The sequence below is a fragment of the Passer domesticus genome, chromosome 12 (assembly GCF_036417665.1).
Source record: "Passer domesticus isolate bPasDom1 chromosome 12, bPasDom1.hap1, whole genome shotgun sequence".
In the NCBI taxonomy this organism is placed as follows: Eukaryota; Metazoa; Chordata; class Aves; order Passeriformes; family Passeridae; genus Passer; species Passer domesticus.
In genome coordinates this window covers 18,656,973-18,672,128 of record NC_087485.1, presented here as the reverse complement: position 1 = coordinate 18,672,128, position 15,156 = coordinate 18,656,973, and the positions used below count along the sequence as shown (strand labels likewise).

At 40.3% G+C, this 15,156-nt stretch overlaps 1 protein-coding gene across 1 annotated transcript in view; it reads left to right on the top strand.

Annotated features, from left to right (window-relative positions):
- LOC135279493 (transcription initiation factor TFIID subunit 4-like) overlaps positions 1-15,156 on the top strand; it is a 146,813-nt gene that overhangs the window by 101,090 nt on the left and 30,567 nt on the right. Inside the window, exon 14 of the mRNA XM_064386928.1 lies at positions 370-492. Coding sequence (XP_064242998.1) covers positions 370-492 — 123 coding nt within the window. The remainder of the gene's footprint in view (positions 1-369; positions 493-15,156) is intronic.

Sequence of the window (15,156 nt, the reverse complement as noted above, 5' to 3'; positions counted from 1 at the left end):
AAATAAATATTCAAAATAAATATAAGATAAAAAATGAGGTTTTTAAAAGATTTGAATTAGTATTTACACTCTTCATATCCGTCTTAAACTGAAGATGGTAGTTAGTGTATAGTACTTGCCAAGGCAGTTTATAATAAGGATGGTGGTTTTGGAAAGAGTTGAGATATTTGGAAGCAGAAATCCTGTGAAAAGTCACAAGAACATCAGTATCTTCATTAGTGCTCTATGGCCAGGCTGCTGAAATAGTACTGGGAGCAGTAAAATGCTCTCAGGGATTGCTCACTGTGACTTCCACCTCACGCTTGCAGGTCTGAAGATCACTTTTTGATAAGGCAGTAAAACTAAAGCGAGCTGTTTCCTTGTGTGCAGATGCAGCAGCAGGAGCTGGCCCAGATGAGGCAGAGGGATGCCAACCTGACGGCGCTGGCAGCCATCGGCCCCCGCAAGAAACGGAAGCTGGATGCTCCTGGCCTGCTCACCATAGGAGGAGAGGTAAGTGTGACCCAGAGCGAGGGAAAGCACCCCTGCAGAGCCTCCCAGGAGCACGTGCAGCTGCTCCTGCTGGCATTTGGAAATGCACATCAGCACGGGAGCTCGGCTTGTCTTGCAGCAGTTAAAATGGCATCTCCTTGTAGTTGCATTTTCAAGTGTGAACTTTCAGCAGGTCATTAAAGAATGTTTTTAAAATAGTTAAATGGGAAGTGTAGGTCTTAAACAGCATTTTCTCCTCTGCATAATCTGAAAAAAAACCAAAAAGAGTAGGAAATTAAGAAGTATCTGAAAAAAAAATAACTGTAGTCTCACAGTTTGAACCAAGAGCTTGTAGTAATAGCAGTGTGGGTTTGTGATACATATGTGTCCAAACTTCATCCAGAATGTCAAGGTGTCCCCCACCACTGCAAAGATGAGTTTGTAATCATGCTAAATTGTAATTTCCGTAAGAATACTGTGCTCTAGAAATAGGATTGGATTCATTAACATGATTCTCCTGGTATTTTACTTGGAGAAGTAGCTGTGCTGCACAATAAATGCAAAATTGTTGGAAGCCTGATCTGTATTAAGCAAGGTGGAGAACCAGGGTGATGTGGTTGCAGTGCTGTGGGTGGCTCTGTGAGAGCACTGTGTGGTTTGGTACAGATACACTTGGGCTGCTTTTCTTTCTGCTGAGTCTGCCCACGCAGTGGAGTCAGAGGAATTCTCCCTATTACATGCCTGTTCTGAGGAAAATGCAAACATTTTGTTTTGAATAGCTAAACTAACAGTTTTGGCTCAGACATTTGACTGTCTAAATGCCAGGCATTTCCAAAGGCCTTTTTGTTTCCCAGTTTGGATAGCTTTTATCTGACTTCTCTCTCTTTTCGTGTGCTAAGATTAGTGCTAGGGAATTGGCTGAGCTAGGAACAGAAGTGGATCCTGTTTATACTCTAAAATTGACTTAGGACTTCAGATATGTAGGAGGTGCTTCTGTTTCTGGTAAAATTTGTTTCAGATTGAGGGAGTTTCTCAGGTTTTGTGTTGTCCTGTTATTATTCCCCCTCCTTTCAATCTCCCTCCTTTATCTTACATTGAGTAAAGAATTCTGTTCTCTTCCACATGCACCTGTAACAAATCTTACAGCAGCAAGCCCAAAGGAGCTTTCATTAGAAGCTTGGCTGGGTGGTCATAGCTTTGGCTTTCCCTCATTTAGAAATAATTTGAAACCTTCTAATAATACATGGATCCCTTTGGATTTTAATACTTCACCAAAGGAATATTTTATCCTAAGAATTTAATTTTTGTCTATTGTCACTTAAAAAAAATTATTCTTTTGTAAGTATTATAAATTTGATGAACAAAATAGTGGTCACCTTCAGTGAGTGAAGCATTTTAATCAGAGCTCTGTATCTGAATGGATTATGATGAACAGCTTCCCTCTCTCTCTAGAAGCTCCTTGTTCTCTTGCTGCAGTGCTTCAAGGAAAATTAAAGGTCTGGGGCAAATTCCAAAGGCTTCTGGTTATTTTGCTTCCTTTTGCTGCTCTCCTAGCCCAAATTTTGCTGAACAACTCTATTGTTCCATTGGCAAACTATCCTTGAAGTTTTTGCCGATCCATGGATTTCCTGGAGCCATGAACTGTGTGCCAGTTCAGATGGAATTGCTCCCATCCCTCTCCTCCTAGCTTCAAACCATCCTGGCCAGCTCATCTAGATGGCTGGCTGCAAGCTGATTGCAAGGTCTTGGAAGCTGCATCTGCATTATTCAATGTCTTTTGTAGGGAATAGGACCTAAAGTGCTGCAGAAGCTGTCACACAGCTTGGCTAGAAACTCTTTGTGCTCTTCTTCTGACCTTATTAGGGCTGCTATGCAGAAATAAAAACTCCTCCAAAACATTTCACTGTAAAAAGGTACTGCAATTTCGTATTAATTGTCTAAGACTGTCTGATATATCTTCTTTGGGTTTCTGGAGATTATAAACATCATTATGGTTTTGTGTTCTGTGGTGCCAGCACCCCCTGAGCCCAATTCCACCTTCAAATATCCAGCCTCCTCTATGGTCTATGACACTCTGATTTCTCCCAGCAATTTCTAAGCTGCTTAAAGCCCTTGCTACTGATAATCTCTGCTTGCAAGGTCTCATTTGGCCAGAGACTTTTTGGCCTACCTTTTTTTTTTTTTTTTGTCAAAATACAGTTTTTGCATTGGAGTTGCTAGTCTCCTCATTAACCTTTTCTGACTTGCATGTGTGCTTTTGTTGCAGCTGGGACCCTGCATGTTTAGTGATCCAAAGAGATGTCATTTACAAATCATCCCACCCTGGCACGTTCCTTTATTTTCCCTTTTCTGAACTAACTCTTGTTTGCCACTTTACTCAGTTGCATTGGCATTTTTCAGTGAGCTGTGCTGGATTTCAGTCCAGCTTCTTGGTTTAGCAGAAATACTAACAATTTATTTTTGGAAATTGGATCTTTTTAGTAACACCCTTTTCATCTGAGCAGGAAGCTAATTTAGGAGTAGTGATGGATATTCTACTAAAGGCAAGAAATTGATGGAAAATATGAGTATTTCTGTTATTTAAGTACTGTTTGTTACCTAGAGAGAAACAGCTCTTCTACAGATTTGGAAATGTGCAAAAGCTTGTGTTAATAACTGTAAGTATTTTCTACCAGCACTTTGTTTGAGAGTATTTTCTTTAAACTTTTTTCTCTATCTTATATTGCCAGAGCTCATTTGGACTTCTTTGCTTGTTTCCAAGCCATAGCTAAATAGACCTTTTTTTTTTGGATGACAGGATTATTACAAATTATCCAGACCAGGCCCATCATTCCTGGACTAGTACATCTAATTTTTTTTTTTTACTACTTTTACCTGGGGACATGGAAAATCAGCAGATTTGGAGTGAGGTTATTTTTACATGTTTTTTTTGTTTTTCTTTTTTTTAAATTTGCTTCTATTTGCTACCATATTAGAAATGCCTTTCCAAAACATGGGAACAATATTTTGTAAAACAGGGGATGAGCAGGGACTTGGTGTTCCCAAATCACACTGCTGCCCAGTGAGTGGCTGGTTTCAGACACGAACACAGAGTGGCCTGGGCTCCTGGCACTGTCCCAGTCCCAATCCCTGCATTTCCTGCCCTTCCCTTGGCTTGGCCCTGGCTCTGGCACCCTGGGCTGACCCACCTCCATTTGGTAAACAGGGAGAAGACTGATCTAACAGCAGTAAAAAGTGAGTAGTTCCTGCTTGCTTGTTGAGGTAGTTTGGCCTAGAGCCCAGTGAACACTGGAAAAGGAACTTACAACCAGACAGAGACAGCAAATGTGAGATTGCACTTCATTTGCTTCCTTTTTAGTGCCTTTCGTGTCTGCTCGTGTTTCAGATATCTGCTGGAAACACAGCAGCTTCTGTGGCACACAGCAGCTCATCAGGAATTCAGCCTGCTTGTTATTATAATGTGCTTTAGATCAAGAGTGAAGGAGGAGAGGTAAAGAGAAGCGAGATGCCTTTGCAAGGATTCAGCTTCTCTGCCTGGCAGAGTTGAAAATACTGCATTTGTGGAAATTTTTAGGGGCTTTCCATTTCTTTAGTAGTACTAGACAAAAATTATTGGAAAATATCTTCTAAAGTCACAGTTTTTTGGAATTCAGCCTGATTATTATTATTGTTATTGTTATTATTATTATTGTATCAGTGTGATTATCAAGGCAGGTGTCTGAGGATCCTGGCCCACGTTATGGGCTTAGCAGCAGTGCTGCCCAGCTCTGATCTGTGATGCTCAGCAGTGGGTGACACAAACAGGTTACAACATTCAGGACAGCCAGCCCTGAAGTTCTTCAGATATCATCCCTAAGAACCTTTACTGTCAGATTAAATGTAAGGTTTGGATTGCCTTTTTTTTTAAACTTAATTGCTTTTTGATTGATTTTGAATCTATTCAGTTACTATTTTCAGTGGGTTTTTTTCATTGAATTATAAGGCTTTTAAAAATTAGAATTAAAGTTTTGGTTTGTTTATGAAATGGATATTTTCATGTAATTGTAAGAGTTGGAGCTTTAAAAAAAGGATTAGCCATCTCAAGACTAGGTCAGGTGGCTTTACAAGCTAAATATTTGAGTGCTGTTAAGGTGGCGTGAATGCAGAATTTTCATACTTTCAAGTCCCTCATTTCTTATTATGGAATTAAAGTGTGGAGGTTAAAGACAAGTATTTTTCTGTATTTAATAATAATAATTAAATGATTTGGCTTTTCATCAAGACCTATGGCTAGTATCCCAAAATACATAAATACAGAGTATATGTTTGAAATATCTGAGGGTATAATTTGTTTAAATATCAAGTGAAAGCCCTCTCCTGGTACTTGCTGGCACAGATGGTTTTTGAATACTGAGCTTCCAAAGGCAGCTTCAGGGCTAGTTCAGTGAATCACTGCTTATTGAAGACAGTCATTTTAGGGATAAGAAAAAGCCCTCTTCCTCACACAGCAGCAGAGCAGTCATCTTAGGAATATTCAGCAAACTACCCCAAACACCATCTTTCAAAATGTGCAGGACCATATGCTGGGCCAGTGCTCAAGGGAGATCTGGTACTCTGGGTGTTTTCTCATCCACTATATTCCAGCCATTATATTAGTCAAGAAAGAGAATGTTCTTGCAGACATGGAAAGTCCCAAACCTAACAGTTAAAACAGAGATGTTTTGTGTAGAGAAAAGCTAATTACTGAAGTGATTGTGAGGTGTATTTTGGGTACGAGGCACCACATTTTTTAATTAAATTAATCTTTCAGATGGTATAATTTGAGTATTTTAAAGCTGTTTTCATGTTTAGGTTTTGTACAAAACATGATTAAGATTCTGGTTTAAGACACTGAAATCTGTGTTGTACCAGAGGCAGACATAGAGAAGTTACTTAATATTATGTCTGTTAGGTCTTTATACTTTAGTAACTCCTGATTTCCGAGTGGAAATGTAAGGATGGATTCAGGATTTTGTGGGAAGCACTTGGGTATGTGCTATAGTTGGAAACAAGTACTTTTGGCTGCAGTCTCTTTTTGGTTATGCAGTACTGAATGTGATTCATTTCACCATTTCAGCTGACATTCTCACCTCATGCTTGGGCTATCCATGGACATTTCAGCAACACCTGCAATTAGTCCTCAAATCCATTGTCAATATTTTGACAATATTAAGAAGAAATCAGGGTACTAGGTAATTATCTCTTTGGAATGGGTTAGATATGAGTTGTCTCTTGGAAAACCGGCCTTGACTCCTTCCTTTCTTGCCCTTTTAAACCATAAGGGATGTGTACTGTGTCCTGCAGAAGTCTCTGTTACAGGAGGGTTGTGCCTTGGCTTCTGTCCAAAGTTTCTACTCAGTGAATATCACCCACTTGAGAAGGTCATGAATCAGCCAATATATGAGGCATAACTGCTCCTGGCAGACCCAAAAGAACTAGAACCAAGGAATAGTCTTTAACTTTGGGGAAAAACACTAATCATCAGCATTGGTGTTCTCTGAGCAAACCTTCAGGCTGTTCCCTCACCTTTCTGGAGCTAAAGTTTATTTTATGGCATCTGCTTTCAAAGGTCCTTGGAACAACTTGTTCAACAGCTCAAGTCTCAGCTTGGTCATCCTGTGGTATGGTTGGCTCTTGATAAATTACTTCTTGTTTGAAGTGGTCAAGATATGCTTAGAAAGCACTGGAATCTAAAGCCCTTTGCACTGGTTAAGCTTTGAGTTATACAGAAGACATACAATGGAGCAGAACACCTTTTGCAGGCATTTATGGATCAAGAAGCTAAAGTTTGCTTTTTGTACTCTTTTAGCCTGTAGAATAAGAGCAGAACAGGAGGAATTTTTATGATTTGTTGTATCATTACCTTTTCAAGCACTCTTTGCTCTATGTCTCATTGACATGATAGAATGCAGTGTTCTTTCAGACCTGTTTTGGTGTAGGATGTCACTGCTGCTGACAGTTATGATTTCATTTGAGGTATCCCAAAACTATCACTTAAATTTATGTGTTTGAATTCTCTAGGAGACAGATGAAAGGAGTCTGTCCTTACATTTTTTTAATGGAATTACATGCATACTACTTTATAAATCCTTGAAAATCTCAAGTTTGGCTTCAGCTTCTCTTTTACTTCTGTTTTGTTTTACTTCCTGTTTTCAAACTTAAATTAGTATTAAAATAGTTCACCATGAACGTGTTGATGTCTGTTTTAAAAGCAGTATTTTGAAACACCCTATAGATTAAATCCTAATTAGTAAATGCACCTTTTTCCTTATCCTTAAATGAATGAGACTTCAATTTAAAAATCAATTGCCCCAATGATGAGTTTTCATTTTTAAAAATTTAATTCAAACTGTGTTTTAGCCCATGATGAACACAAACTGTTTTTTTTTTTAAGACTTCTGGTTTTATTTTGTGAAACAAAACTTCCAACATTAATGCGTCTTACAGACTTAGCAGTAGAACTAGGAAGACATTGAAGATGATGGATAATGCAGTGTTTACACTGATGATTAATAACTGTCACTGGGAGTGAATGTGTAGAAATACACTTCCATGCCTGCTGCAAACAGGCAGGAGTGCAGGCAGTGAGTCAGGAGGCAGTAGAACATTTTTGCATGGATCTCAGTTCTCAGGAGGAAAAAGCCAGGCAGCAATGCAAGAAAATAGCAAGTGGGCTCTGTGCCAGGAAAAACATTCTTTTTTACTAGTAGAACAGGTTTGCATGCTGTGTGTATTCCTTTGATCTATGGAACACAAAATATTCTGACAGAGGTTCAATGATATTAATAATTTTTCCTTATTGGCCAAGATAAATTTGATTTTTACTTCATTTGGAGGTGGAAGTTGGTCCCACCTGACTGCATGATGTTGGTGTAGCATGCAAGGGGACACCATGACAGTATGTTTTCCTCTGCTTCTCAAAGATTACTACTGCATTCTTACTTAAATAGTTTTCTTTTTTTTTTCTTTTTTTTTCTTAATAGAAATCCTTCTCCTTGGTTATAAAAAAAATCCCCTACATTTTTAAAAATAAAATTTTATTGATATGGCAATAATAAATACAATTTTTTTTATTTATGGATACCTTGTAAATACAGTGTGTGCAGCTTATTAGCATGGAAAATGAGAACTTGGCACAAAGATGTCTGAGTAGCTAAGAGTTCATCCATTATTTGTCAATCCCTGTGGAGCTCCACTGCTATTCCTGTGTTTTTCTTGCAAAAAGCTACCTTGAGGATGTGTGGGGACAGAGGGTATATGAGTTTGTGTTTTGGGGTTTTTTTGGGAGTTAGTTTTGGCTTGAGTTTTTCTGTATTTTCAGTTGTCTTCTCTCTGTCTTCCTGATTTTCAGACACTAAAGAATAGTATCTATTTTGCAATCTCTGTTTTTGTGATGCTTATAACTACAGATTTTTTTCTTCTTCTGGCTAAATAAAACTGGTAAGACTAAGAGAAACATGGAAGGTCTAGCAGAGGGTTTGTCCATTGACTTTAGAAGGTAAGACCCAAGGTGCTGTGCCAGTTTCAGATGTCATTGAAAATAAATTTTAAAACCTGACCCGAAAATTTTCAAGGTGTAACTTTTCAATCTGTACATGGAAAGATTCATAGCTGTATCTTAAGGTGGCAATGTTTCCCATTGAAGTAATTCTTCCCTAGAGCAGTCAGATGAATCATCAAATAGATTAATTTCCTTCTGCTTCAGTCCTATTCTGTGCTAGGTAAATTTTGTGGAATAATCTTTTTCCTCCTTGTCTAAAATATTTTTTTACTGAAGTTAAGGTTTGGGAAAAGTCTGAAGAACTTAAAATGTATTAAGATGCATATTTTTGGATTTTTTCAGCCAATTCTTTTTTAGACAGTCAAGTAATGTGTTGGTCCTACAGAGAGTGACAATTAGTCATTTAATATTTTTAGTTTACCCTGAGCCTTTGGGCAAGCAGTCTTGAACTTCAAGGAAATCTGGTTGCCAGCTTCTAAAGTAAACAGCCTACCTAGGGGTGCTGAACAGAAGTTATTTGACCTGCTGCCAGCTGCAGAAGCAGACCATTGTTCAAGCTGGGTGTCCCTGTGGTGGGAGTGAAACTCCAGATAAGCTGCTCCACTTCACTTTCCCTGCTTCTAGTGAGAGAGGGATGGAGGCAGAGGGGTGAGATAACAGTTACTGAAAACAAACAGCAGTGAGATAGAGATGCACAGGAGCAGAGCAATGTCCATACAGAAGAGCAGGAGTTCACACACAGGAGTTGTTCCCCACCTCGGCTCAGCTCCGTGTGGCTGAGGCCAAACCAGGACCTGTTCCTGTGGCTCAGCCGTGGCACGCGGGTGTTCCCGGAGCAAAAAACAAGGAGGTGGCACTCCCACAGCTGCATTTTCTGTCCTGGGCCAGCAGAAGCAGCGAGGGACAACCCCCAGAAGGCTGGATGGTCCGTGTGGCACTGCCCGCTCCCGGCTGTGCTCAGCAGGGCTCTGCCAGGCTCCCTTCTCTGCCTGGAGCTGAGGCAGAGTCCTGCTGAGGACACAATGCTGCTCCAGCAACTCCCCTGGGCAGGAAACCCAACAAAACGCCACAGTTCTGGTGTATGCCACATCTTCTTCCCCCTAAAGCCACATCCCAACTCATCGTGTGGGTGGTATGGATTACCAATGGCCATGCCTCCCTCTGCAGTGGCACTGTGCATTTTGTACAGCTGAATGTGGTTTGCTGATAAAACTGATGAGTTCTTTAATTAAAAAGAAAACAAAATCTAAAGCCTGACAGATAAACGTTTAATTCAGAACTTGCTGTCTTATTATGTGTTCAAAAAATCCCTTCATTTTCAGAAGTGCAATTGAAAACAAGCTTAGTGTGTAACAAAGAGAAATTAAAAGAACCTTTCATGGTTTCCTTTTACCATGTGCAAGTCTTCCAAGATTTTACTGTAAGTCAGAATGTTTTTATGCGTGTTTAATGTGTGCATATCATATGTATATCTGTGCACAAAATTTAAAGGCAGGTCCCTATTACAGGCCTCATGAGTGATGTCATAATGAAATGACACAATATCAGCAGTTTGTGGTGCAGGCAAATTCATTTTGCTGTTCAAGGAACATGATGTATTTTAATCCCTGCGATCTGTTCTAAATTGTAAGAGTATTTTGAGCAAATACTTGTTTCATTTGGAAAGGAATGCTCACCTTTCTTTTACACGTGTTGACCAGTCTCCTACTGCCTGCACTCCTCCTTCAGAATTTGGCTGAAATTTGCCAACAATAAAATTCAAAGGTGGAGCTCAAATATTTAAATTCTGAGCTGAAACGAGCTTTTCAGCTTTGTTAAGAACTGTTCACAGATAATGGAGCAGTGTGCTTTGCACATCCTTCCTTTGTAGGAGTGATGGCAAAGTGGGTCCTGTTTGGCCACATTCATGAGAAGGTGAGCGTTGGAGCTCCAAACCTGCAAGGACATGTGCACATGCTTAACTTTAAGCAGAGTGGTGAGTTTGTTTGAAGTCAGTAATGTGCCTCGTGTAGAACATTAATTACCTGCAATAAGCTTTTGTTGGAGCACTGTGTTCCTGTCAATCTCCCTGCATTTCCCACTGCATGAGCTCGGCTTTGCTAATCCCTGACTGGTGCTGGTGTAGGAAAACACTTCATTTTCTGTATTTCCTTCTACAGTAAAACCAGGGTTTTCTGTCTAGAAATTGTCATATTGCATGCTTTTGGAAAGTCTCGTGTTTATTTGACCACGGAAGTCTTTGGGAGTAATCAGTGTGTGTTAAATGCAGGTTTTTGAAGTTTCCCAATGTGTCTTGGATATTGCAGGCAGTATTTTCCTTTCAAAGAAATAATACAGTAAAAATAGCTAATAGTGGGATCTTCGTCTTGGTGTTCCTTTTGTTCCATACTCTGTTCTAGTGAATGACTAGAAAAAAGGGGGTTTTTGTTTTTGTTTTGCCTGGAGTCAAACAGGAGCATGCTGGTTAAAGGGATTCTGTGGGGGCTGGAGAGGGCCTGAGGGAACTCGGAGAGACATCTACCACCAGCAGCTTGTCTGTTCTAGCTAATTATAGCTGGGGTACTGTTTACTTTAGTGGTGTACTCCTTATTTATTAGTTACTTGGTTACTGCTTGCCTTCAAGTTACAGGCTGGCAGCCAGTTCCTGCAGGGGAGGTGCAATAGGGAGGGAAGGGCATCAGGCAGAACTGCAGCTCCCCGACCTTGGCAAGATTTCTGACGCTGGTGGAGTTTGGGATTTTTTTAATACTGGCAAGCTGAAAGATGGTCAAAAAGAGAGGCAGAGAGGTTAAAAAATAGTGACAACTTAAGGAAATGTTTTACCATCTAGAAGGGCTGTGGTGATAAAACTATCATGACTTGTAAGTCAGACTTGGGTTTTTTCCCTCCTTCTCCTCCCATCTTTGGAGAAAAATCTCACTTTTTTGGCCTATGTGAAGTTACAAAGATTTGCATAAAATGCTGGTCTTTATAGCTTTTTAACCAGTATGAGTTTGTGGGATTCTGGAATTAGTTTCACAGGGTAGTTTTGCTAATGAGTTACAGATCACTGTTCCAAGCATGACTGAATATACACACAGACATTTCACAGTGTTAACTAAAACTAAGTTAAATTATTACAAAACTTGGGTATGGAAACCATGGGCCTCTTAGGAGTCCCAGTCCTTACGAGTCCGACCTCTGGACCCTTGAACCACTTTGGGAATTCTTTCCCTGTCTCACCCTCCAACGTTTCTGATGAGCTTTGAGCTGGCCTGTGGATGAGGTGTCTGAAGGAGGTAGTGCAGTACACCTATTTTCACTGGCTTTTGTTATTCTGTTTGTAGTGTTCTTGGTTTAATAATTATCTCCGCAAACAAAAAGGCAAAGAGCAGCAGTGTGGTATGGGAAGGCAAATGAGAAGAATTATGAGGTTTTCTGCAGCTGTGTTGGAGAAAGTAGAAGGTATCATAAATAGTGATTTCTGTGCTATAGCAGCATGAAAATAGTGTTGGTCCATGGTATAGTTTAATCAGGAAAGGGGATAATTCTCCAGTCTTTTTGAGCATGACACTCTTGCAAAGACAGGAGCCTAACAAGAGCTGAACTTCTGAATGATGCACCAATTACTGAACAATTTAGAGGAAGCTCTGCCAGGAGAATGAGCAAAAAGTTCTATTAAAAAAGGCAAAGTTCCTGTCTGCAGAGGAGAAGGAGGAATACAAGGAGCACAACAGGTTAAACAGCCTTGGCCAAAGAAGTGAGTACCCCTAGGCAGAGCAGCATCTCTAATCAGTGGTAGTGGTATGAGCTCTGAGGGGAGGGAAGTTCAGGCTGGTGCTCTCATGTAACATTAAAAAGGACAAGCAGTCTGTCAGGGGAAACAGTCATTGGTGTGGGATTTCTTCTCTTGATCAAAAAGACAGCAGCACTGCAGCCTGCTTTATCTGTAGGGGAGGTGTTGGCAGAGGGCATTTTTTTCCCAGGCCATATCAGTGGCCTGTGGTACATTTTTCCTAATCCATAAAAGAAGCCACCTGCATTTCTCTCTTTTGCAATTTTTCTCTTTTTATTCTGTTTTCATTTTTATGCTATTACAATTTTTTAAAAAGCAACTTTGAGACATCTTTACAAAGCAAAAAGTGAGCTACCTCTAATGAACTTGAAAAATGTGCCTAGTGCTTGTCTGCAAAGCCAAAATTACTTTTCTCATTTCTGTAAGTAGTTTTTATGAATAGCATTCAGTTTTAGTACCTTGAAGCTCAGTTGAAGGAGGGAAGGGAAAACAAAGTGCACTCTGCACAAGCTTGCCTCCTGCCCCTGGACACCATTGACAGCCGTAGGTGTGTTGCAGTTTGGTAAAGCTTATGTTGCCACAAAATTTTTTAGCAAAAGTTTTTACCTTCAGCTGGAGAGCTGTAGTGAGATGGGATAAATTCAATGCTGCTGTTGACTCAGCTTTTACATTACTAAGTAACAGAACAGTGAAGAACTGCAGGTGCTGTTCCCTGGTGTTTGACTACCTGTTCTGTGCAGGTAGTCAAAGTAATAATAATTTGGCAGTGATGTTAAGAGCAAACATACATCAAGATTTCAAGTATTCTTTTCAAAATATTTCTTTAAAAACTTAGAACCAATATAGAAGGATTTCCAGAAGAAAATTAGAAGGTAGGTTTTCTCTCTCTAAAGAAAGAAATAAAAATTGAGAATCCAGAAGAAGAATTATTTTACTTACTTCAAGAAGTACTATGAGCCTGAATATTCAATTAGTTGTTTTTTACTATTTTAAGGAGCTTAACTGTACTGGGACATGTTCTGTGGCTTCTCCTGGTTGAGGGCATGAAGTAGAACAACAGGTGATTTAATTCCACCACAGATCGTTAATTTTCAGTTTTGAGTGTCCAAATCACTTAAGCAATAGTACATTATTTTAGAAAATTCCTAATGAAGAGCATCTGGAGTAAAGTCTTAAAGTACAGGCTAGAGTCAGTTGTTTGTCCTGACTCTGGTCTCTGCATGATCAAATCTGGGTGTGTACATTGTGTATTTCAGTGTGATGTCTGCCCAGTCTGCAGCAATTAGTGGAAATTACAAATGTTTAATGAGCATTTTAATGCTTTTCTGTTGATATTGTTGATAGGTACTGAGGACTCCAATGTTCCCAGTGTCTTCAGAATTCTCTACCTTGATCTATTTTGTGGCCCATGAGTAGATATTATTCACATATAGAATTTATTTTAGCTGTAGTGATTAATAGGTCAGCTTGACCTATTGGGGTTTCTTTTCTACAGTGCCATATATAAAAAAATGTAATGCAATCCATAATTCAGCTTGTGCAGCCTATGTTGGGCTGTAAATCCTGGTTGGTCTGCAGTCAAATGCATTTCTTATATTACCTCTACTGGGATAAAAGATTTTGTGGGCTTCATACAACTTCTAAAAAGTTATATATTGCCTTTTATCCTGGTGGTGATGAAGACCAATTACTTTTTAACATAATTTTCTATATTTCGGCCCTTATTCTCTAGGTATCATATACTGCTGTGGTAAATTTATTAAGTTTTACTGGGTGTGTGGGTGGGAGATAGCAAAGCTATGTTTCTCCTTGTGTAACTGTTTTTTCAGCTACAGATTCTACAAAATTAGATTTTTGCTTGTCATATTTAAATGATGAATTTAATGTAAGCCTTCTAATTTCAAAATAATTTTTTAATGAGGCAGTATCATCTGTAACTTCTGAGTTATTTAATAAGTGCATATACTGAGATTCATTGTTTTTACAATTAAATGGGTAATCCTATAAACCTTAATAATAGTTACAGTTTTTAAGAGTTTCAGGGGGGTATTTTTATCTCCAGCATTCAATTGTTTTATGTAAGTAGCTCCTTTATGAAAACGTCAGATTTGTGCTGAATTTCTGATACAACTTTTTTCCAGAAGACCCAAGGGCAGCTCATGAGTAGCTTTTCCTGCCCTCTCCCTGTCCAGACAAAAGCCCTGTCCTGTCCCTGCTGGGATGGGTGTCCCATTGATCCCTGAGCCCTGTCCCTGCTGGGATGGGTGTCCCATTGATCCCTGAGTCCCGTCCCTGCTGGGATGGGTGTCCCATTGATCCCTGAGCCCTGTCCCTGCTGGGATGGGTGTCCCATTGATCCCTGAGCCCTGTCCCTGCTGGGATGGGTGTCCCATTGATCCCTGAGCCCTGTCCCTGCTGGGATGGGTGTCCCATTGATCCCTGAGCCCTGTCCCTGCTGGGATGGGTGTCCCATTGATCCCTGAGCCCTGTCCCTGCTGGGATGGGTGTCCCATTGATCCCTGAGCCCTGTCCCTGCTGGGATGGGTGTCCCATTGATCCCTGAGCCCTGTCCCTGCTGGGATGGGTGTCCCATTGATCCCTGAGTCCCGTCCCTGCTGGGATGGGTGTCCCATTGATCCCTCAGCCCTGTCCCTGCTGGGATGGGTGTCCCATTGATCTCTGAGCCCTGTCCCTGCTGGGATGGGTGTCCCATTGATCCCTGAGCCCTGTCCCTGCCTGGCTCTGCTGGGATGGGTGTCAGGTTGGGCACACACCCTGAGCTGTGTCCCGTTCACCCCCACAGCTGCTCACACTGTGCTTGCAGTGCAGCCACCCCTGGCTCAGACAGCCAGCCCCAGGGTGCCCAGCAGAGAGCCCCCTGCACCTGCTGGGCTGCACCTTTGGAGGGAATTGTTCTCCCAGGTCTGATAACAGGACAGTTCTGGCTGGCTGTGCTGGATCATCCTGACGTTTGGCATCCAGAGCCATGAGAAGCCTGTCATGGTGACAGAGCACTGTAGCAGTCATACTTTGTCTCAGTTGATGGGGGAGTTGCAGCACACAGGGTGATTCGTGTTGACAGGAAGAACTTGCAGATAGGCAGACTAAAATGGTGAAATCATTATAGAAATTTATTTAACTGGTTGAGTGGCCATAGCAGATTGGTTGAGCCAGCCAAATCTGAAGACTGTGAGGATGGTTTCTGCTCTTCTGCTTTTTTTTTTTTTTTTAAAAGATTAATTTTCGGCTCATTTATATATATCTTTGGAACATATTTAAATATATATTTGGAACATTTTAAAGTATTTGAATATTTATGCTAATAGCAACATTAATAGTAATTGATGAAATATTATATTTTTTTAAAATCTCTGAGACATACAAAAGTTTT